The sequence below is a fragment of the Muntiacus reevesi genome, chromosome 2 (assembly GCF_963930625.1).
Source record: "Muntiacus reevesi chromosome 2, mMunRee1.1, whole genome shotgun sequence".
Classification (NCBI taxonomy): Eukaryota; Metazoa; Chordata; class Mammalia; order Artiodactyla; family Cervidae; genus Muntiacus; species Muntiacus reevesi.
The window spans coordinates 121,865,457-121,888,886 of NC_089250.1; the positions used below are offsets into that span (position 1 = coordinate 121,865,457).

The 23,430-nt window shown below is 44.2% G+C and overlaps 1 protein-coding gene across 4 annotated transcripts in view; it reads left to right on the plus strand.

Moving 5' to 3' along the window:
- Positions 1-1,672: 1,672 nt before the first annotated feature.
- The window catches only part of WDFY4 (WDFY family member 4), a 247,190-nt gene continuing 225,432 nt past the window's right edge, over positions 1,673-23,430 (plus strand). Inside the window, exons 1-2 of one of the 4 annotated variants that reach the window (XM_065919941.1) lie at positions 1,673-1,804; positions 21,966-22,216. In XM_065919941.1, the coding sequence (XP_065776013.1) occupies positions 21,983-22,216 (234 nt within the window). In that variant the 5' untranslated portion in view covers positions 1,673-1,804; positions 21,966-21,982. Of the gene's footprint in view, positions 1,805-15,304; positions 15,416-15,900; positions 16,029-21,863; positions 22,217-23,430 lie in introns of those variants that run through there. The other 3 variants (XM_065919942.1, XM_065919943.1, XM_065919944.1) reach the window with 3 other exon arrangements.

Sequence of the window (23,430 nt, forward strand, 5' to 3'; positions counted from 1 at the left end):
AACTAGGGATTGGACTTAAACCCCCTTCATTGTAAGTGTGGAGTCTTAACCCCTGGACCAACAGGGAAGTCCCCACTATAGTCATATTTAGCATTTAAAAAATCCTCTTACAAATATTACTTCATTTATTCTGTACATGGCATTGGCTCCATTCCACAAATAAGAACCAGACTTGAAGATATTAATTCCTTTTGAGTAGCAATGAGAATTTCAACCCAGATTTTTTACCCAGAAGCCTAGACTCTACTTATCATTTTAGTCAACAAAAGCAGATATCTCCCTAGGAAAGGGTCTTGCACCAGATGCTGAAAAAATTAACACTTTTCTTCATAATGGTACATACTATAGCACAATGGCTCTTGCATATAGTATAACCATGGGTCTTAATTGGTTGCTAAAAAAATTGGAGCCCATTCTGGCTTGACAAGATGATACTTAAGCTGCTCCACACACCTCTTCTGTGTCTCAGGGTCATCTGTGATGCCCTCCTATCTACAACCCTTCTAGTCTTCATTCTAGCTTCCTTTCTACTCATGAATGGTGGAATGAGAAATGAGAACTTGAACAGAGATGTTGGTACCTATGACTACTGTTGGGGAATGGGTACAAGGTCAACATGGGCATGTGACTAAGGACTTAAACTGGACAAGTCTCCTAGTTTGGTTACTATCTACTGTCAATCTTTACTGGCAAGAGTTGAGATATTACTACAAATGTTTTCATTATTTTATCCCATCTCAGAGCCTTTTTGCCTCCCATAAAAGATGATGTTTCATCACTTATAGTTAGTCATAAATGGTCAGTTCGTTGCGAACTAGAATCAGGTGATGAGCTAGCTTTAAGGATCAGGCATTCATGCTAACCACTGCTCTTGCCCATGTGGCTCAGGGAGACATTGTGTTTGAATGGACATACTGGCTAGTCCTGCATGGATGATGCTATGGAGAAATAATATGAAATGATTCAACCTAGTAATCCCAAAGAAATAAGAATCTTGATGCTGAATCCTAGAGAATGTTATTCTACTACTTAAACTTTTCTTTCCGCATCACTTTAATGATGCTCACTGTTGATCATCTAAGGACTCCCTTGATGGGTGGTCCAAGTTAGCCCTGAGGATGGAGGAGGAGGGAATCCAAGTAAGAAGCTCCTTCTGGGCCTGAAAGCCGTAGGGAGGAAGATGATGAACTGATGCAATGTCCACAGATGTATTTTAGACACACTTCTAATTAAATTTACCTAAACACCATTATTTGGAGAAAGAAATGGCAACCCACTCCAGTATTCTTGCCTGGAGAATCCTTCCAGGCTCCTCTGTCCATGGGATCGCAAAGAGTCAGACATGGCTGAGTGACTAAGCATGAGCATGAAACACCATTACTATCTTTATTTTCCCAGAGGCTCAGAGAGGAGAAGTGGGGCCAAGTAAAGGAGGAAAAGCCCAGCATCACAGCGCAGGGCTGAATGAACTCTTGGTCTACTCTTACTAGCTTTCTCTTTTTTGCCCTTGGCCCCGCCCAGCACTGCTTAACCATACTGCCCCAAGTGGCCTTTCTGCAAGGCCCAAGTCACCAGTCAGAACTCAGGCAACGCTGCTGATGGCTGGGAAGTGGGCAGAGTCAGGCATCTGCCGACTCTCCACTTCTGCTTTCTCCAGGAAATGAGCAGAAACCCAGTGATTCATAGTGAAACGCAGTTAAAGACCGAAGATTCTGAGCTGGGTCCTCTTCCCCTAAGCCTGAGGGGGAGGTATGGGGGCGCCCATGCCATCTGACATCTGCAGGCCCTGATGGATACACTCCAGGTAGGTAACCCTGTCCTTGGCCTTGCCAGGCCAGCCTAGAGGTGGGCATGGGTGCTCTGTCTTCCAGGTCAAGCCGACTGGCCGCCTCCTGGAAAGCTGAGCATGGGAGCGCGTATGACCACAGTGCCTGATCTGAGTTTGTGGATGTGGGAGAGGAGATAAGCTGAGGAGCAGGAAGTGTGTAGGACAGGGGGCACATATGCTTAGGGCTCCTCCAATGTCTGAGTCTACTGGGGTGTCCCACTGTTGGGATGTCTTACTGTTGGGGTGTCTGTCGCTGTTGGGCTTTGCTGAGCTGGGCCAGGCTCCAGCACTGTTCCTCACCCTCCTACCTCAGGTCAAGCCCATTCTCAGGGTTCTGCTAAGGAACATGACCTCCCACACCTAGGTGAGGCTGGATACGGGCCTGTGTGGACCAAATTTGCAGTGAGAGGGCCGGCCATGAGACCCTCTGTCCACCTGCTGTGTGGGCCTCTGAAAGATGCTGAACAGTGGGGGTCACTTCAGACTGGTCACCAAGAGAGATGGCTCCGACCTGGCCCTGTGGTTACTCCTAGGTGTCTGATGAGTAGGTGCCCCTTGGGGCTGTCCTTTCCTCACCTGATTTACCACATTAAAACCTTAGAAACATCAGTATTTTTGAATCAGCAGGACCACAGGGGTTCAAGAGTTAAATCTTTTTTTCCCACCTAAAGTTGCATCTTATAGAACACACAGCCAATCCTTTGTCCCAACCTCTCTGAACCATGAGGAGTTACTCTGCTAACTAAGAAGTTCACATGTTACCTTTTCCATAAAGTTTCAACTTTGATATGATTTTCTGCATAGTCATCCATTTAATTGGTCAACAAATATTTATGAAGAGCCACTTCCTGCCAGACGGCTTCCAGCCACTTCCTAAAGACAGCTAGGTCAGTGGTCAGGGGTGGGTGGTGCTGGGTTCCGCAGGCTCCAGTGGGTTGGAGAGCAGAGGGTAGGGAGTGGGGATCAGGAAGCCCAGGAAGGCACATGTCTTCTACGTGGAGGCCTGAAGGAAGGGAGGGCCTGAGCCAAGTGTGTTTCTGAGCTGTGCTCTTGGCAGGGGGACCCGAGAAGGTCAAGGTGCAGAGGCGGAGGACTGGTGGAGGCCACAGTGGCAGACAGGGGTAAGGAATATGCCACGTGACCCAGCCAGAGAGAGCTGGGGTACGGTCAGGTCAGGGAGGGCCTTCCTGTCCGGTGTGAGAACCTGGGCAGTAGTCCCCCAGACTTGGGAAGTCTTGAAATAATGAGTAGATAGAAAGGAAAATTTAAAGAACGTATGTAAGCTGTAAGGAATGAAAATGGCCCTGTGCATTGTCACCTTAGTTTTGTTTCAAAGAGCACCAGCATCTGTGAAGCCATCTGCGTGCTCATCCTTCTCTCTATTCAGAGAAAACTGTGGTTCTGAATTTTGGGCTTATTGTTCTTTTTGCTTTTCCTTTCAATTCGACCTTGTCTATTTAAACTGCTAAATATGTTATTTGCTTTCTCATGGTTGTGGACTTTATTGATAGTAATTAAATATTCTTTTATGATTTGCTAATTTCATCAACATTATGTGTCTGACATTTCTTCATATTATTGAATATGTCTCTAATGCATTCATGTTTGTTGCTGAATGAGCTAAGCTACTTCAGTTGTGTCTGACTCTTTGTGACCCTGCGGACGGCAGCCTGCCAGGCTCCTCTGTCCATGGGATTGTCCAGGTAAGAATACTGGAGTGGTTTTCTATGTCCTCCTCCAGGGGATCTTCCCGACCCCAAGGATCAAACCTGTGACTCATGTCTCTTGCATTGCCAGGTGGGTTCTTTTACCACTAGCACCACCTGGGAAGCCCTCTTATTGCTGGATAGTATTCTGTTATCCACAAATATACCTCAGTATACTGCAGTGGGCGCTTGGGATACCCCTAGGGTTTTTTTGTTTGTTTGTTCTTGTTTTCTATTATAAGTTGTTTGGTGCTGTTAGCACCAGTAAGCACTGCTGGGACTCTCCTTTGTGCATATATCCTGTGGTGCATGTGCAAGAATTCTCTAGGGTACATATCCTAGAGGTAGCATTGGTGGGTTGTAGGGTATACAAATCTTCAGCCTTATTGGATAACAGTGAAACCTCTTTCAAGTTGATTGTAACACTACCTACCCATCAGCAGTATGTAAAAGTTTCTCTTGCTTTACATCTTCACCAACATTTGATCTTGTTGGAATTTTATACCGATTCAGAGCAAATGAAAAGCCCTCTGTGTTTTAAATTTGCATTTTCTGAAATACTAAGTTTGGTCATCTATTTATATCCTCCTTGCCCATTCTAAATTCTTTTTCCTGTTCAAATCTTTTTCTCTATGGGGTCATCTGTCTTTTATCTTATTGGTTTTCTGTAATGCAGTACATATTCTGATGTTAATTCTTTGTTATTTATGTATGTTGTAAATGCTTTTCTCTTGTTTGTGCCTTGTCTCCTTATGTTATTTGTGATTTCTATCAATGATTGAATTTCTTAGTTTCAAACAAGCTTAATTTACCCATATGTTCTTTTATGATATATATTTGTATATTATCTAAGAGATTCTCCTCCACTGCAAAGTCATAAAATTATTCTCTTTTATTATTAAATTTAAAAAATAATTTTGCCTTTCATATTTAGTCTTTAGTCTTACTTAGAAATGATTATTCTGTTGGGTGTGAGGTAGTGGGTTGTGTTTTATTTTACTTAGTCCTTTCCATATGGATAACCAAGAGTGTTAGCTCCATAAGTCAAAAAGCCATTCTTTAGTCACTAATCTATAACAACTCTGTTGTAAATCAAGTTGGCATGTGTAGTGGGTCTGTTCTTGAGCTCTCTTCTGTCAATTTGTTTTTCTACACTTTGCCAACACTGAATAATATTATTAACTAGAAGCTTATAGTAAGTTTTGCTATCTGGAAAGTGTCACCTCATTTTTTCTTATTCTTTCATTCTATCTTGACATATTGTTTCCTTCTTTATTAATGTGAATTTTAGAAACAGCTTCTCAGTTTCAACAAAAAAGTTATGTTCAGATTTTATTAGAAATATAATTTGAAGAGAAGTTATATCTTTATGAAAATGACTCTGCCAATTCATGAATATTATTTGTCTCTTTTATAAAATCAGTGCATACTTTGCCTAGATTTATTCCTAATTGGTTTGTTTTTTATATTATTCAAAAATATGTTTTTTTGACTCTTGCTGATACATGCTCCCTTGAAGAAAAATCACTTTCTGTGGGTAACAAAGGAAGAAGAAATATTATCAGTTAAGAGGCTGTTGTTATAACCCAGGCTGAAGGTAACAGTGGTTTGCCAAGTGATAGTAACAGTGGTAATGAGCAGCAATGAGAGTCATGAGATTCTAGATATTTTTTGAGAGAGATTTAACAATGTTGCAAGTGTTGGGTGTAGAAGAGAGAAGTTAAAGATGAGTCTAGAGCAACAGAGAGAATTTAATTGTCAAGGAACATATTTGCAAGGTGGTGATTATTCCAGAATATCAGTTTGAACATATAAAGATGGGGATGCCAATTAGACATCAAGTGGAGGAATGAATTCTTGGCACCATCTCCCTCAAGTGGCCTTGTGGTAGAAATCAAGGCCATGTGGCCACTTGGGAGAAGAGCTGTTGTTACATCAAACAAACAAACATTGGAGTTTAGTGCAGAGAAAGGTTTATTAATCAAGGAGGCGCTCACTCAGAAGACAGGAGTTCTAGGCTTGTCTCAAATTCATCTTGCTAGCTGGCTGGGGCACAAGGTTTTTAAAGGCAAAAAAAGTAAAAGGGAGAGGGTAGCAGGACATGTGATCAGCTCATGAACCTTCTCTGATTGGCTGGTGGTGAGGTAACAGGATGATGTTTTGAACATCTCAGTCATCAACTTTCTAGTTCGAACCAGTCTGGGGTCTACATGCCCAGCATGTGGTTACCATCCCCCACCTGGGGGGGGGGCGGTCCTTAGTTTCGACAGAGCAAGTCAAAGAGATGCATCAGATTGTTATCTATTTCTCTTCGGGGGAACTTGGATTCCTGTGACTCAGTTTGCCTAATCATTAACTGCGTGAGTCTGCTTTTTGGAACACACAGAAGGCTTAGGAGAATAAAGTCTTTTTTCTCACTGTAAAAAAGAAACGAGAGACATGGAGGGTCTTCTTTACCCATAGGGCCCTGTAGGGTCCTGCTTGGTTTCAATTCCCCTTTTCATTTGCTACTCTTCAGTCCTGAGGGGAACAGGTGCTGGACAAGATCTTTCTTATTTTCTTTCAAATAAAGTTTTGGATAAAGGGGTTAATGGTAAACTCATCAGAGGAACTTGATTTTAAGGGGACTCAGTTTCAGGAGGCGAGATATTTTGTGCAGGAGAGGAAGGGGGAAGAGGAGCACCTCAGAGGTCCTTGAGTCACACTGTAGAGCTCACATCCATTTTATTTACAACTAAGGCCTTACTTTGGTTGTCTCCCTCCAAAGGTCCTGCAAACTATCAAAATGTCCCTGCATTTTACATGGGGAATGATGTCTCTGGGTAACATTTCTACACCCTTCAAACATCTGTTAAACACTTAAGTCGCAAAGTCCAGATCTATGTAATCCAATACAATAGCCCGCAGTCATCCCTGAAAAGTGGTCAGTCTGAGCTGAGATGCGCTATAAGTTATAAAATGCACCTTGGATTTCAAAGATATTACAAACAAAAAACAAAAGAAATATAGATTATCTTTACTTGAAAATATTGATAACATACTGAAATGATAATACTTCAGATATATTGCCTTAAATAAAATAGATTTTAAAATATATTTAAATAAAGAGGTTTAATTAATTTAACCTATTTATTTTTACTTACTAAATGTGGTTGCCCCCAAATTTAAAATTACACATGTGGCTTGAATTTGTGGTTGGTTTTATATTTCTGCTGGGAAGCACCTTCAGGGAAATGATACTTCTTGTTCCATGGCTAACACTGTCATGAGGAAAATGGTTCAAGAAGGATGGGAAATTAGAGAAATGAAAAGTCCCTCATCCTAAATAATTCCAAGGAGAAAGTATGGAGGATAAGAAGAATGGATTTAGTACTTACAATAAGCCAGACATTGGGTAGGGCACTGGTATTTGCAATCTCATTTGATCCCTGCAGTGAGATCAGTTTCATTACTCCCATTTTACAGATGAGAAAATGGAGGCTCAGAAGCAAAGTGTTTTACCCTCAGATATTAAATGCCTTGACTGGAATTTAAACCTAGTTCCACCAGATGTTAAAGTGTGTGTGCTTTGCCTTAGCTACCACTGAAAAGCCGATGGAACACTTCTAGAAAGATATAGTCAGTGTGTGGCAGAAGTGTGAAAACTGCTTTTCTCTCTTGGGCAATAGCTAATCCTTCTCTTGAAAATTCATCTTCATAGATAATTTACAGCAAACAAAAAGACTGTGAGGGGATCTTTCCTCTCAGCCCTGCACATAGCAACAGTGGAGATGCCCTCAGCATCCTGTTCATAGAGAGTAAGAGAATCAGTTATGGGGAATTGACCAAGAATCCTTCTCCATTATTAAACCTCATAATTTAAGGAGAAGGGCAACATAGAATATATTTATGGTATGATGACAGGCATTTACTGCATTAAGACTTTGTACATAAATTACAAGTAACATATGCTTGGATGTGAAAAGTAGAATACAAAAAAAAAAAAGGGCAGGAAACACTTGTTGATTTGTATTTTCAATAATAAGAATATAGCCCAAGTAGCACCCCAATGTCAACTTTTTAAAGGATATGCACAAAATATGATATAAAGAGATGTACTGTCAAAGACGAAAAAGAGAAACACACACACGAAGAAACTGTGTTATAGGATGGTCAGAGCATGTCAGGAGTTAATAATGTTGAAACGCTACCGTGAGCGCACAGGGCTTTCCCCGATTTCTTTGAGCATGGACCAGATGAAGCTGAGAGTGGCGCCAGGTGCAGAAACCAGGTGGTCCCCGGGGCGGGGGTAGTAGGGATGGGGCAGCTGGGAGACAAGTGTATTAAAGGCAGGGCCTAATAACATGAAGCATCCTTTAGAAGCTGGTGGAAGGCAGTGATGAAGAGGGCGCAGCAACCCAAGCTGGGGAGGGTGGAGTCACGCAGCTCCAGGCTCCTCCGCAGGTGCGGAGGCTCCCAGGGTGCCGGAGAGCCTGGCGTCCTGCGCAGGCTTCCTCTGGGTAGAGCGAAGGGGGAGAAAAGAACCAGGACAATGAGGGTGGGCCAATATCCAGACGTTCAAAAGAAATAAAAAAAATCAGAACCCACAGTCTGTTATTTTACTTCAGGTTTTCCTTGCATGCACCTGTCTCCCGGAAGCATTCCATTATATAAGTGACAGATTTACCACACCAGGGGAACTGAAATGGGTCCAAGGCTCCGTCTTGCGCCTGGGGTGAGCGTGGGAGTGCAGTTACCCTGAAGAGTGATTCTACTGCTTCCCCTTGTGCGAAGGGACCCCTCTCCCAAAACCTGGCCACAATACCACCTCCCGCCCCAGAAAAATGTCTTTCCTCACGTGATTTTAAATGTCTGAATAGTATCATTTTTGATGTGTGTGTTTAATACCACCCCAACATGAATTAAATAATTGTGGCATTTTTATATGGATAAAAATTTAAAATTGAGGAAATGCAGGAATGAGTAGGAGAAAGTGTCTTCATAAATAAGGTCAACACAAGGAGAAAAGTGGTAAGTGCAGCAGTTACAGGCAAAAGGTACTGAGTGAAAATGATGAATTTGGGAATTACATAATGTGGACTTTTCCCCTGTCTGACCTCACAAATCATGTCTGATCACAGTGACTTTCACTCTCAGGCTCCCCTTTCATCTGTAGGTTATCTTTTTCCCATTGTGTAGCCTTGCTTCCTTTGTCACAGATGAATTGACCATAGGTGCATGAGTTTATTTATGGGCTTTCTATCATGTTCCATTTATCTATATTTCTGTTCTTGCGCTGGTACCTTACTGTTTGCTTCCCAGGTGGCGCAGTGGTAAAGAATTCACCTGCCAAAGCAGGAGACGCAAGAAATGTGGATTTGATCCCTGAGTTGGGAAGATCCTCTGAAGTAGGAAATGGCAACCCACTCCAGTATTCTTGTCTGGAAAATTCCATGGGTAGAAGGGCCTGGCGGGGTACGGTCTATGGGGTTGGGAAGAGTTGGACATGACTAAAGTGACTTAGCGCGCGCGCGTGCACACACACACACACACACACACACACACACACACACGCATTGAATCTGTAGATTGCCTTGGGTAGTATAGTCATTTTGACAATATTGACTCTTCCAAACCAAGAACATGGTATATATCTTTCCATCTGTTTGTGTAATCCTTGAAAGAATTTTTTTATTAAATGAATTCCATGAGAATTAAGAGATGCTTAATTTCTTACAAGTCAGGAATGCATACCTCCAGGTATGTTTGAAAGTTTAATGAGCTGTTTTTGTGTTTGTTTTCTGACCAAATAATACTTAAAATTTAATAAGCTAAACAGGCCGATTATATGAGCTGACCAATCCTGGAAATATTTCATCTCTCACCTGAACATGTAGCCTGAGAATAAGGATTCCGCAAAGTCCCCAGAGATGTCACTCCCCCAGGGAGTCCAGAGGGTGAGGAATGGGATGGGGACAGCTCAGGATCGGGATACCTTTGTGCCCTAGCTTCTGCCCACACTCTCCACCCTACTCCTACCCTGCATCCCTCACAGTGGCACAAACCACCCATGTTTCAGCCTCACGTCTCTCGTCTCTCGTCCCCTCGTGTGCCCTTCCCCAGGAACAATTCTCTCTAGCCTCTCCACAGTCTTGCTTTTCCTTCCCTTATGTTCCCTCTCCCAAGACTCTGTTTCTGTGAACACTCTCTTGCTTCTCCCACCTTCACCGCCTGTCCATCATCCCCGATAACCAGCTCCTTTCCTCTGTGCCCTTAGTGCTGGATGCCTGCTCCAAAGGATATATTTCAGATATCGTATCGTAGCATCCTGCTCCCTGCCTCCTGTTCCCCACACGCTCTGAGCACCGGGTTTGGGGGAGGGGCAGGGGCTGGGCCCTTTGGGCAGGCCCAGCATCTAGAAGCGAGTCTCTGTATGCCATCTGTGATGCTCCCTGCTGAGAGCTCCACAGGGACTCCCATGACACTGCATGGGATGAGGGCCATGTCCATGTCTACACTGGCATTAGAGGTCCTTTTGCAACATACACCCTCACCCCATCCCTGCTCCCTGTGATGCAGCCTTGAACCCTACCCACATCCCTGAACACACATGCTGCCTGGAGTGGTCATCTGCTTTGCTTCAGGTACACCTCCTCCTTATCCCTCAGTACCCATCCCGGGTGCAGTCCATCCTGAGAAGCCCTTCCAGGCCACCACACCCCTCTCTGGGCTGGGCCATGAGCCTCTTCTGTGCCCCACAGCCAGGCACCTCCCTGCCCAGCTCCTACCCTGCTGTGTCTGTCTGCTTCCTCAGTGCTTCCTTGACTGTGAGGTGGACCAGGGTGTGGACCAGGGGTGATTCTGCTTCTTGTACGTTTAACAGTCAAACAGCCCACCATGCAGAGAGAGCTGAGGAGAGCTGCAGCTCTGGTGGCTAGCCTGGAGGTTGAGTGATTAACACTGGGTGTGCCTGGAAACTGTGGCTCCCAGAGAGTAGCTTTACCCTGGGGAGATGGCAAAACCAGAGGGTCCCCTTCTGGGCCTGCTCACCTGTAATGTGAGGGGGCCAGATGGCAGTGTGATGCTAAACCTCCTATGCCCAAGGGTCAGTGGCAACTCTGCAAGACCAGCCAGAGCACCCCTGCAGTGCTGGCAGTAAGAGTGTCTAGCGAGTACCTGAGATGCCCCTGAGGTCTCTTGTTACCACTGTTAGCCACTGTTACCACTGTTACCACTGTCAAGCCAACCTAGAGTGATGAAAGGAGGTGAGGACTTTGGGGTAAAAAAAGCCTGCATTTGACTTTGATTCTAACACTTATTAGCAGTTTGATGTCTGATAAGTTACCTGTTTTTCTCTGAGTCTTGCCCTCCCTATCTGTATAATGGACATAATAATACTTCCTTTACAGATTTTCTAAGATTAGGGAACTCTGATGGCCTGTTAGATGCTCACTCAGTTATGGCCATTTCTTACTTAGGCAGCATCTCCTTACATTCCAGGAGAGGACAAGCCACAGATAAACTCCCTCGCTGAGGAGGCTCCTAGTTACAGGAACTGGGCTGCTTATTCACCAGCCCACATCTTTGTGCTGGCAATGATTGCTCAGGGGAACTGCTCCCTGGCCATTTTTGGTAATGTGGAAGTCAGTACACATACCGAGATATAAAACTAGGTCCCTTCCCCAGTACACTGTGAGTTCCTATATTTTATTGCTGTTGCAAAAACCACAGAGGTGTGTGCTGGCCAGGAGTGCACGGAGTGGAATAAAAAAAAGGAAGTGTTGAGAGCCATGGGAGGTGTTGCCTCAGTTGCCTGATTCCTGCCAGTCAAGTCCCCATCTTAGTCTTCAAGGGAATTCTTGTACTTCTGGAAATAACCTGAGTGGCCTTCTTCTCTTCTTGAGTCATATGACACAGGAGATAGGGCCCAGGGCTCTGCTGTTTTCCACCTGCTGGTACTCTTCACCCTTGGCTGATGTAAGAGGAGGGGACTCTTGCTAACTGGAAAGGGTGGGGGCCACACCAAGGTGATCACTAGTCCTTGCTGCGAGATCATCTTTTCTCTTGTCTTTCCCTGTTCCAAGTCTGGCTTATGCCAGCTAGGAATAACCATTCTAGATTCATGTTGCTGTGTTCTCCTTTTCTAAATGTTTAAGATCTATTATTTAGAACTCCACATCTGTGTCAGCCAGTAGAACTTGGCTAAAGCATGATTTTCCCATCATGCCTGCATTCAGCCCTCTCCTGTCTGGGGACTCCTCTGTTGCTCTCATGGAGCTTGGGGAGCCCAGGGTTCTGGTCATACTCTTTAGTCTGGTTTGTACAGATCAGATTGGGATGCTGGTGAAACCCTCTTTGAGTGGCAGCCTCAGTAGAAGGAGTAGGTGAAGGGCCTAAACCCTTAGCCTCTAACTTCTTTACTGGTGTTCCTTCTATCTGCATATTTATTGTTTTGGGCTCCAAAATCACTGCAGGTGGTGACTGCAGTCATGAAATTAAATTAAGTCATGCTTCTTAGAAGAAAAGTTATGACCAAGCTAGATAGCATATTAAAAAGCAGAGGCATTACTTTGCCAACAAAGGTCCGTCTCAGTTCAGTTCAGTTCAGTTGCTCAGTCGTGTCTGACTCTTTGCAACCCCATGGACCACAGCATGCTAGGCCTCCCTGTCCATCACCAACTCCTGGAGTTTACCCAAACTCATGTCCATTGAGTCGGTAATGCCATCCAGTCATCTCATCCTCTGTCGTCCCCTTGTCCCCCTGCCCTCAATCTTTCCCAGCATCAGAGTCTTTTCAAATGAGTCAATTCTTCACATCAGGTGACCAAAATACTGGAGTTTCAGCTTCAACATCAGTCCTTTCAATGAACACTCAGGACTGATGTCCTTTAGGGTGGATTGGTTGGATCTCCTTGCAATCCAAGGGACCCTCAAAAGTCTTCTCCAACACCACAGTTCAAAAGCATCAATTCTTCAGTGCTCGGCTTCCTTTATAGTCCAATTATCACATCCATACATGATTACTGGAAAAACCATAGCCTTGACTAGATGGACCTTTGTTGGCAAAGTAATGTCTCTGCTTTTTAATATGATGTCTAGGCTGGTCATAACTTTCCTTCCAAGGAATAAGCGTCTTTTAATTTCATGGCTGCAGTCATCATCTGCAGTGATTTTGGAGCCCAGAAAAATAAAGTCAGCCACTGCTTCTACTGTTTCCCTGTCTATTTGCCATGAAGTGATGGGACCGGATGCTATGATCTTAGTTTTCTGAATGTTGAGCTTTAAACCAACTTTTTCACTCTCCTCTTTTACTTTCATCAAGGGGTTTTTTAGTTCTTCTTCACTTTCTGCCATAAGGGTGGTGTCACCTGCATATCTGAGGTTATTGATATTTCTCCAGGCAATCTTGTGCTTTCTCCAGCCCAGTGTTTCTCATGATGAACTCTGCATATAAGTTAAATAAGCAGGGTGACAATATACAGCCTTAACGTACTCCTTTCCCGATTTGGAACCAGTCTGTTGTTCCATGTCCAGTTCTAACTGTTGCTTCCTAACCTGCATACAGATTTCTCAAGAGGCAGGTCAGGTGATCTGGAATTCCCATCTCCTTCAGAATTTTCCACAGTTTATTGTGATCCACACAGTCAAAGGCTTTGGCATAGTCAATAAAGCAGAAATAGATGTTTTTCTGGAATTCTCTAGCTTTTTTGATGATCCAGCAGATGTTGGCAATTTGATCTCTGGTTCCTCTGCCTTTTCTAAAACCAGTTTAAACATCTGGAAGTTCACGGTTCATGTATTGCTGAAGATGTCTAGTCAAAGCTATGCTTTTTCCAGTAGTCATGTATGGTTATGAAAGCTGGACTATAAAGAAAGCTGAGTGCCAAAGATTTGATGCTTTTGAACTGTGGTGTTGGAGAAGACTCTTGAGAGTCCCTTGGACTGCAAGGAGATCCAACCAGTCCATCCTAAAGGAAACCAGTCCTGAATATTCATTGAAAGAACTGATGATGAAGCTGAAACTCTAACACTTTGGCTACCTGATGTGAAGAACTGATTCATTTGAAAAGACCCTGATGCTGGGAAAGATTGAAGGTGGGAGGAGAAGGGGACGACAGAGGATGAAATGATTGGATAGCCTCACTGACTCGATGGACATGAGTTTGAGTAAGTTCTGGGAGTTGGTGATGGATAGGGAAGCCTGGCGTGCTGCAGTCCATGGGGTCGCAGAGAGTTGGACATGACTGAGCAACTGAACTGAACAGAACATCTCCACATATGTGTTTTTTCATGTCAGTTTGATGGACATGTGATTTACATACAATATTTTACCCCTTGCAATGTGCCCTTTGGACACACATACTCAGTTGTGTGACCACCACCGAGGTCAAGATATAGAACTTTTCTCCCACCCCAGACATTCCCATTGCCCTTTGGAGCCGCCCTCCAATCTGAAATCCCTGGCAAGCACGGATCTATCTTCTGTCCTTGAAATTTTGCCTTTCCAGAGTGGCATGTAAATGAGGTAAGGCCGTGTGCAGCGGTCTGGCTCCTGTTACTTGGCATAAGGTCTTCACGACCCATTCAGGTTGCTGTGGGTCTAAAGTGTGTTCCTTTCTACTGCAGAGAAGCATCCCACCATACAGAGATATGTGTTTCTTTATTCATTCACCCCTTGATAAAAATTTTGCAGTATTTCCAAGTTTTGGCAGCTATGAATAGACCTACTATAAACATTCATGTATAGGTTTTTATATAAACATCAATTTTCATTCCTCTAGGGTAAATACCCCGGAAGGTAATGGGCGAGAATATGTTTAACTTTCTCAGAAATTGCTGAGAAATCCAAAGTGGCCGCACCATTTGCATTCACAGCAGCGAGAGTGATAGTTGCGGTTGCTCTGCATCCTTGTCAGCACTTACCGATTTTGTTTGTTTTTTAAAGACATTCTCATAGATGTGTCCTGGTATATCAGCGTGGTTTTAGTCTACCTTTCTCTAAAGCTGATGTTCTTATCCACCTCCGTGCTTTTGATTAACAGTAGGCTGTGGAGTGAACAGAGCATCCTTGTTATTGTAACTTCTGCCCACCCCTCCCTATTTTCATTTGCTTGTAAGCTCTCCTGTTAATATGAAATGGTGGGGAAGGAAGTGAGGCTGAGCCCCACCCTGAAACTGTTTTTGGAACAATATTGGTTTTGTGATTTTTTCCCCCTGAGAGCTCCAGGTTGAGGCCAGGCTCTTGCGGACACAGGAGCAAGAGCATTTGGATCTGCTGACATACAATGAGGAACTGACTTTTGAATGGAAAGGAAAGCAGGTCGTTTGCAGCAGTTACATGGAAAGTTGCTGTTCTGTTCTCTGTCACCTGGTTTAGAGGCTCCCCCAGCTCCGGGACCTGGGGACCATGCCCGTGATGTGGATGGTAATAGGTGTGCCTCTGCACTGGGGGGTGTGCAATCCAGAAAGGGTTAACAGTCGTACAGGCTGACAAGAAGTGGGGGGCACTTCAGTCTTGAATTTTATCTTAGCAACTCTGCCACTAGGTCTGCGCTTCCACATAGAATGCAGTGAGTCCCAGGTTTCTTCTGACATACCCTGTTGGAGGGTGGCTCCACACACCTTCTTGCTCCATTTCCTCCAGAATAGCTTCCTGGCATTTTAACTCCCAGGGCTGCTAAATCAAATATAACATCCTGAGACTTCCACCCATTGGCAAATCATTCCACAGGAAGTCAGGGATGAAGCTGAAGGTGGGTTTAGAAGCCCAAGCGTCAGTCACCCAGATGATTCTTCAGTCTCCCGATGTTGGCCTCCTGCATAGCAGCTGTGAGCAGGATGCCCTGGATGCTCTGCTTCTGAGACATTATAAAGCTTCGATGATGCTAGGGATCCATGCAGGGTAGGTGGACACTCCCAGCACCAGTGTCCCTGAGGTCATAGGGAATTCCCCTTCTTAGGTCACTGCAGACTTGTCATCTGGCTCCTACGTAACAGCTGGCCTGCACCCTTCACACACACACCCCACAGGCTCTCAGCCCACTCAAGCACCTCTCCAGCCCTTCTGCTCTGACTCACTGGCCTGCATCTCTTCTGTGGTCAGTGCGTAAAGGCCAGAGGGTGGAACTGAGATTACCGGGGCCAGTTCAACGAGGAGAAACCTCAACTCAGAGAGGGGAAGTAGCTTGCTTGAGGCAGCACAGCACCCAGCTGGGACTGGACTCTAGGCCTTTGACTCCCGTCTCAGCCCTGCAGCCCCCCGCTGCCTGGGGGTGGCATGAGTGGGCAGGTGCTGGCACAGTTGCCTCTCTCTCACAGCCACATGCAGGCTGCAGGCAGGGCCTCGAGTCTGCCTGGTGAGGCATGTGGAGGAGACATGACTAAGCTGGACTACGTATCACACGCCCTGAGCCTGACCTGAACTGGGGAACAACTTGTCGGCGCAGACTGGGGCCTTGTCTTTCCCTGGAGTCTCCTGGGACCCCGTGTAACCTCCAGCCTTCTCATCTTGCCAGGTCATCTTTCCCTTCATCCCTCCCCAAACTTCTACTTCTCCAAAACACTTTCTAGCATGGTACCTGGCCAAGCCCCCCTCCCTTCCCTGCGCCCTAAGTGAGCCCTTGTTTGAGCTCAGCCTCTGGTGTGCAGAGCTGTCTATAGACCCAGGGTGGACCCACCTTGGGCTACTGGCTCACAGTGGGACCTCGGGCAGGTCACTTCTCTGCTCCGAGCCTTAGTACCATCTGCAAAAAAAGGCTGATAGCTTTGACATCGCTGGATGGCAGGAAGGTTACATGAAGGGATGCAGGTAAATCCTGTACCAAGGAGGCTCTAATAAATGCCACCCTAGAGCTCTGACTCAATCCCCTCTGAGGGGCCCTGTGATTATCCCATTTCACAAATGAAGACACTGAGGCTGGGACAGGTGTTTCACTTGGTCTAAGCCCATGAGATTCAAACTGGAGCAGCCTGGCTCCAGGGTCTGTGCTGATGCCCGCACCTGTTTACAGAGGAAAGAAGACACTCCTGATAACAGAGTGGATTAGAATGGTTTCTTCTTGCTGTTCTTCATACAGCCCTGACAGGCTGCTCCCCAGTTCCTTCCTTTTACAAACAAAACTGAAGCAGATCGACAGGACAGGAGAGAAGGCCACAACTTGATATTTGAGTCAGACAAGTTCTCCACATGATTCACGGATCCCGTTTTGTTAGAAATTCTTGTTTTTTTGAAAATCTCAGTCTTTTCAAGGGAACACTTTAGTAAAAGTGGCTTCTTAACTTCAGGGGAGATCTGAGGGGCTCTGATATCTCCCCTGGGCCTTCCGCTTTGTTCCCCAGGATCACATTTTCACAGCTTGAAACTCACTTTTTCTTCTCACCTGCTTATCCTAGAAATGTGGTGGGTTAGCAGGACCTCTGATACATTTTATTGAATGAATCATTTAGTAGCACCTGCAGATGTAACCCCATGATGACTTTTATGTGATACAGCCAAGCATGGATCGACTGTAGCCTCCATCCTGTGTACTGGGATGTCTGTGCTGGACTTAGGTTGGTTTTGTTGATGATGAGAATGTCTGTTTGATTGAGATATAATGGCTTTCAGAGTCTGGGGGAAATCCAAGTAGAAAAAGGACTTATTACAAGAGAGATCTGGGCTATAGAGAGATTTGGCTGCCATCAGCATATAGGTTCATTCATTCATTTGTTCATGTATATAGTAATATTTTATTGAGCTTCTACTTCATGCCAACCCCTGATGAAGGTTGGAGAAGGAAATGGCAACCCATTCCAGTATTCTTGCCTGGAGAATCCCAGGGACAGAGGAGCTTGGTGGGCTGCTGTCTATGGGGTCGCACAGAGTCAGACACGACTGAAGCGACTTAGCAGCAGTAGCAGCTGATGAAGGTGCAATGGTCTTCTTTCACAAAGCTAACATTTAGTGGATATGTGGCTCTTGAGGGTAATTAATGCCAGGGGAACAGCTGGGATTCCCCTACAGGGAACTTTTGAAATGAGAACATGTGGCATCTACCTGACACCAGAAAACCACCACAAGGAGCCTGTTAAGGACACTGAATAGCAGACAGACAAAAACACATCTAACAAAATACATAGTGAGATACAACAGAGATACACAGTGGTTCACAATTTTTAGAGGTTATACTCCATTTATGCCTATTATAAAATACTGGTTATATTCCTCATGTTGTGCAGCCTATCCTTACAGCTTGCTGCTGCTGCTAAGTTGCTTCAGTCATGTCCAACTCCTTGTGACCCCATGGACTGTAGCCCGCCAGGCCCCTCTGTCCATGGGATTCTCCAGGCAAGAATACTGGAGTGGGTTGCCACGCCCTCCTCCAGGGGATCTTCCCGGCCCAGGGATCGAACCCATGTTTCTTATGTCTCCTGCATTGGCAGGTGGGTTCTTTACCACTAGCTCTGCCAGGGAAGCCCCATCCTTATAGCTTATTTTATACCTAATAGTTTATACTTATTTTTCTCCTACCCCAATATTGTCTTCCTTTCTTCCTCTCCTTCCTGGTAACCACTAGTTTTTTCTTTGTATCTGTGAGTCTATTTCTTTTTGTTGTTGTTGTTATATTCACTAGTTCGTTTTATTTTTTAGAGTCTATGTATAAGTGATATCATACAGGATTTGTCTTTCTCTGTATGACTTTCTTCACTTAGTATAATGCCTTCCAAGCTCATCCATGTTGATGTAAATGCCAAATGTTCATTCTTTTTTTATGGCTGAGTAATATTCTTTATCACATCTTTTTTTATCCATGGATCTGTTGACAGATACTTAGGTTGCTCCCGTATCTTGGCAATTGTAAATGATACTGCTATGAACATTGGGTTGAATATATATCTTTTCAAATTATTGTTTAGTTTTTTGATACATACTCAGCAGTGGACTTTCTGGGTTATGAGGTAGTTCTATTTTCAGTGTTTTGGGAAACCACCATACTGTTTTCCACAGTGGCTACACCAATTTACTTTTCTACTAACAGTCTACAAGGGTTTGCTTTTCTCTAAACCTTGTCAATATTTGTTATTTGTGTTCATTTTGATGTTAGCCATTCTGACAGGTGTGAGGTGATAGTTTATTGTGGATTTGATTTGCATTTCCATAACGACTAGTGATGGTGAGCTTCTTCTCATGTGCCTGTTGGATGCCATTTAATCAGCTTTTAAACTAAATCAGAAAGAATTAAAAAAAAAACCAGTAACTAAGGAAGTGTCAAATCTGGCACATGCTTGGTAGGAAGACTGTACATTAATGAGGTGTTTTGGGAAAACCTGTTTGGAAATACATGTCAAGAGCCTAAAAATTTTACCTATCTTTAAATCCAGCTATTTCCTTTTTGGAAGCAACAGGAAAAAGATATTCCAAAAGTTTGGAATAACCGCAAACTGTTATTTAGTCATGACTAGATGGAAAGGCTTAGACATCAGTATTATTGTCACAATGTTGTTTACAGCAGTGAATAATTAGAAATGACTTACATGCCTACATGTAGGGGGTTAGTTAAATAAAGGATCAACATGGTTCTACAGGCACTACACACCATTAAAAATGAAGATGTAGGGGATTTTTAACAACATAGGAAGTAGTCATGATACTTTTTTGTGACATGAGAAAGTCATGAACTAATTTATGAGGAAATGGATTAAGAGAAGATACTAGCGATTTTTAAAGGCAACACGGGATCTGTTTTTAGAATATACTCTCAAAGCAACAGGAAAAAGATAGGCAAAGACAAATAAGCAAAGATTTTGAGTGGTCATTTTTCAGAAGAGGAAACTCAAAAGACTATGAGTCATATAAAGAGATGCTCAGATTCATTGGTGAGAGAGATGCAAATTAAAATGAGGGATCACTTTACTTCAATCTGATGGGCAAATATTAGAAGGCAGGGTGATGTCAAGCAGGGGTGTGGAGGAGATGGCAGAGGACACTTTGGAGGTGGGGGAGTGTGACTCGGTGCCATCTTTCTGGAGGCATCTTAGCCGACTGTACTTGGTTGAATCAAGAGACATACCTTATTGACTCAGCATTCCTGCCTAGGTGTTTGTACCCAGAGCCAGTCACATGCAGCCCCGTGAGGGGAGTGCGGTGGGAATGTCCAGGACAGGAAGGAGGACAGTACAGGAAACCTCAGGCAATCTGACCATCCATTGTGGAGTGAACAAATCAAACAGGCACATGATGCCCAGTGTGTAACATGGAGCAACAGTTAGGGGAAACGAGGTTGACAAATACAGAGCCACATGCTTGGGTCTGAAGTCATAATGTTGAGTGAGAAAGTAAGTTGGGAAAAGATGCAAAAAGCCATTTGGGGAAATTAAAATGCCTTCAGAAATCATGCCATGTTTTATAAGGACCCATGCTATCAAGCAGGTGGGCCGGGTGGGGTGGGGTAGACGGGAATGGGGGATGAAGAGTCTAGGAAAAAGTGAATAAACAGTCAACACCTGGTCAGGAAGGAGTCGGTGCTGAGATGGTGTGAGGCAACTGCCACCTGCCCCTGAGGTGCTGAGTGCTTGCTTACTCAGTCCCGTCCATCTCTCTGCGACCCCATGGACCAGAGCCCGCCAGGTTCCTCTGTCCATGGGATGCCCAGGTAAGATTACTGGAGTGGTTTGCCATTTCCTCCTCCAGGGGTCTTCCTGGCCCAGTGATTGAACCCTCATCTCCTGTGTCTCCTGCATTGCCAGGCGGGTTCTGTACCACTTAGCTACCTGGGAAGCTTGGCAACTGGGGGTCAAGCCCCAAATGGAAATAAATAAACCCCATTGAAATCCCAGCCAACCAACCAATGAAAGCAAAAGTACAAATAAAAAGTTTGTTCCAATGATATTATTAAACAATATATTTGTAAGAAAAGCTTGAATATCAATGGTTAGCTTTCTAGATGTAGGCCTGCTTGATATTCTTCCTGATATTTTTTTTCCTTCCCAATTTTTGATGCTGAATGTACATGACTTTTGTATAAGAAAGTGACTTTTGCAAATGAAGCCTGAGAGTAAAAAGTATGTTTGATAGAAGAAGAGCAGGGGCCCAAGGAGTTTTGTACCTAAAGGGTGAGAACATTTCAAAGAAGGATGGCTCATCTGGCCATGTGATCTTTAGTTAGTGGGAATTCTAGCCTACAAGGATTCTGTGTTTGGTCTAAGAATAAAGCATGATGTACCTCCTCAGCTTCTTAGCCCAGAGCAAAACACTGTGGACCAACCTCTGTGTCTATCTGTCTGGTTGCCATCCCTTGATTGGTGGCTGTCAGTCGCTGACTGGATTCCAGGGTGGGCACCTATGTGGTGACATGGTGACATCATGGTTGGGGAGGGCTTCTTGCAGGGCACCTTGACACTCTGGTCTCTGCTCAGAGTTTCCAACACTCCTGACAAACAAACAACAAACAAACGCTTGTGCTGTGAGCCTGTCCTGCCTCAGCTACAGAGTATGGCAATTGAAAAGTCACAGACACAAATAACGGTACTTTCTTAAGGCTACCTATCTGACAAATAAGACTTTGGCTAGTTTTATGGGCTTCCCAGGTGGCCCTAGTGGTAAAGAATCTGCCTGCTAATGCAGGAGGCACAAGAGACACAGGTTCAATTCCTTGGTAGGGAAGATCCCTTGGAGGAGGGCACGGGAACCCATGCCAGTACACTTGCCTGGAGAGTCCCATGGACAGAAGAGCCTGGGGGGCTACAGGCCATGTGTGTGCAAAGAGTCAGACACGACTGAGCGACTGAGCATGCACACATGGCTTATATTCCTGTCCTCAGGCCTGCTGCCCCCAGCTTCCCAGCTTGTAAATGTCGGTTTTGTGTGTACTAACACAGAAGTTCTTTTAAGTTAACTTGGGGATTTCAAGAGTCATTTTGAGGGTAAAGTTCTCTAAAAATATTGAGTGTGAAGCTAATAATGCTGAGAATGAAGAACTTGCATCCTTTTAGTCTCTTGTGATGGAGTTAAAATAGAAGATATGGAATTACATGCCTCTACAAATATTGAGGGACATTTATATGTTTCTTCTATTTACTCAGCATTTTTAAAGAGGAATAGTGTCAGATAATAAAAAAAAAAGCCAGATTTGGTATTAAAGGTTTACATTTCAGCTGGACGTTTCACTGTCTGGGTGCCTTTTGGATCATCAGTTTCCTTACTTAAATAGAGAAAATAAGAGTCTCTTGTGAGGGAGTCTGTGTAAAGAGCCCAGAATGGTGCCTGGCAAATGTTAGATTGTCAATATGAGTCACATCTAAGTTGGAATCTCTTTCTTCAGAAGTGTTCCTTATTTTAGTCAGTTTCAGATTCTTAGAGGAACCATCTGCTATAGGAACTGGACTAAATGAGGATGATATTTCGTTCCACAATCAGCTTCATCAGAAAGTGTTGTGATGGGACTGTTCAGTTTTCTTGTTTGTTCTGAATTCAGATCTGCTTTGCTGAGGCATGGAGGCGAAAGATGTCTCAGAGGCTGAAGACAGAGCTGAGGATCCAGGTTCTAAAAATAAAGGCCAGCCTGATGCTGCACAACCTGATTTCCCTCCAGGAGGGCAGACCCCTGGCCCCACTGCCCTCTGGGAGATGCTAGAAAGGAAATTTCTGGAATACCAGCAGTTGGCTCCCAGGAGCCCGGCTGAGCAACAGAAGAGCCTGTTGAATCTTCTCCCGCTGTTCCTAAAGGTTGGTATTCTCATTTTTGAAACTGTAAAAAGATGATACAGCACTCTGGGGACCTTTCTGGGATGATTGGAAGCTGGAGTCGGTGGTTTTAATATCATCACGAGTGGTCTCTGACTGGTTGCTTAGAGGAGAGTGTTGTGCTATTTAGTAAAGATAGCAGCAAGGCTTATCTCCAGGGTGAGGATGGACTTGGAAAGGATGGACTTGGAAAGGATGGACATTTGGCTCTTGAGTATTATTGTCTCTTTAGTTAAAAAAGGACATTGTTCAACAATGATATTGTTCAATACCTGCTTAGGAGCCAGAGGAGAAACCTGCTTCTTTGGAAACTAGGAAAGGAATCTGTGTCCTGACATGTGAGTGGCAGAGTGGCTGGTAACTCCAACACCAGGGCCTGGGAGAGTTAGAACATAAGTTGTGTCAATACGCAAACTGAGATATAATCAGTGGGGAGCAGCAGAGCAGTATTCCCTTCCTTGGTTGTAGATACACAGGAGAAGCCCAGCCTGTCCACTGGGCTGGCACTCTGGCTGGTGGCACCTGGGAACAGTTTTGGTACAAGGAATTTCCTTTATTGTCTTGGAATAAAGTTCCTGCCAGTGAGGTCTGCCTTGGAGGTGAGTATGTTAAAATCTAATCGTAGAGTTAGAAAAGCATTCTTTTTATGAAAACTTAGTTTTTGCCTGACCACTGATTTTGGGACATTATTGCAAAATCCGTGTACTTAACATTCAAAGTATGGAGAATATGAGATATTTTCACATTTGAAAATAAACTTGGATATCCAGTTGGAGGTTTTGGCAGATTTTTATTGGAAAATCCCTTTGCTAATATGTTTCATCTAACCTATTAACCAGGAATACGTAATGATTTCCAAAGATGACTCAGAATTTTCTTGAGATCATATTTACAGGATGCATTGAATACTTAGGCATGCCTTTCTGTAAAAAATTGCCAAGTAACTTATTGTTTATGAATTCATAATTTTCTCCATGTTTTGGACTGGTATGCTCCACATATCCCATTTCACAGGTTGGATAACTGGTGCATAGGGAACTTACTGGAAAAGAGCAACTAGATACAGAGAGGCCACTTAGGTTTCTCATTCCCAGCACCTCCTGCTCTGATGACCCCAACTTCTGGGAGGCAGTCTTACCCAGTTCTCAGATCAACTTTGCCTTATAAAAGGAAACGTGAGAATCACTGCCTCTCAC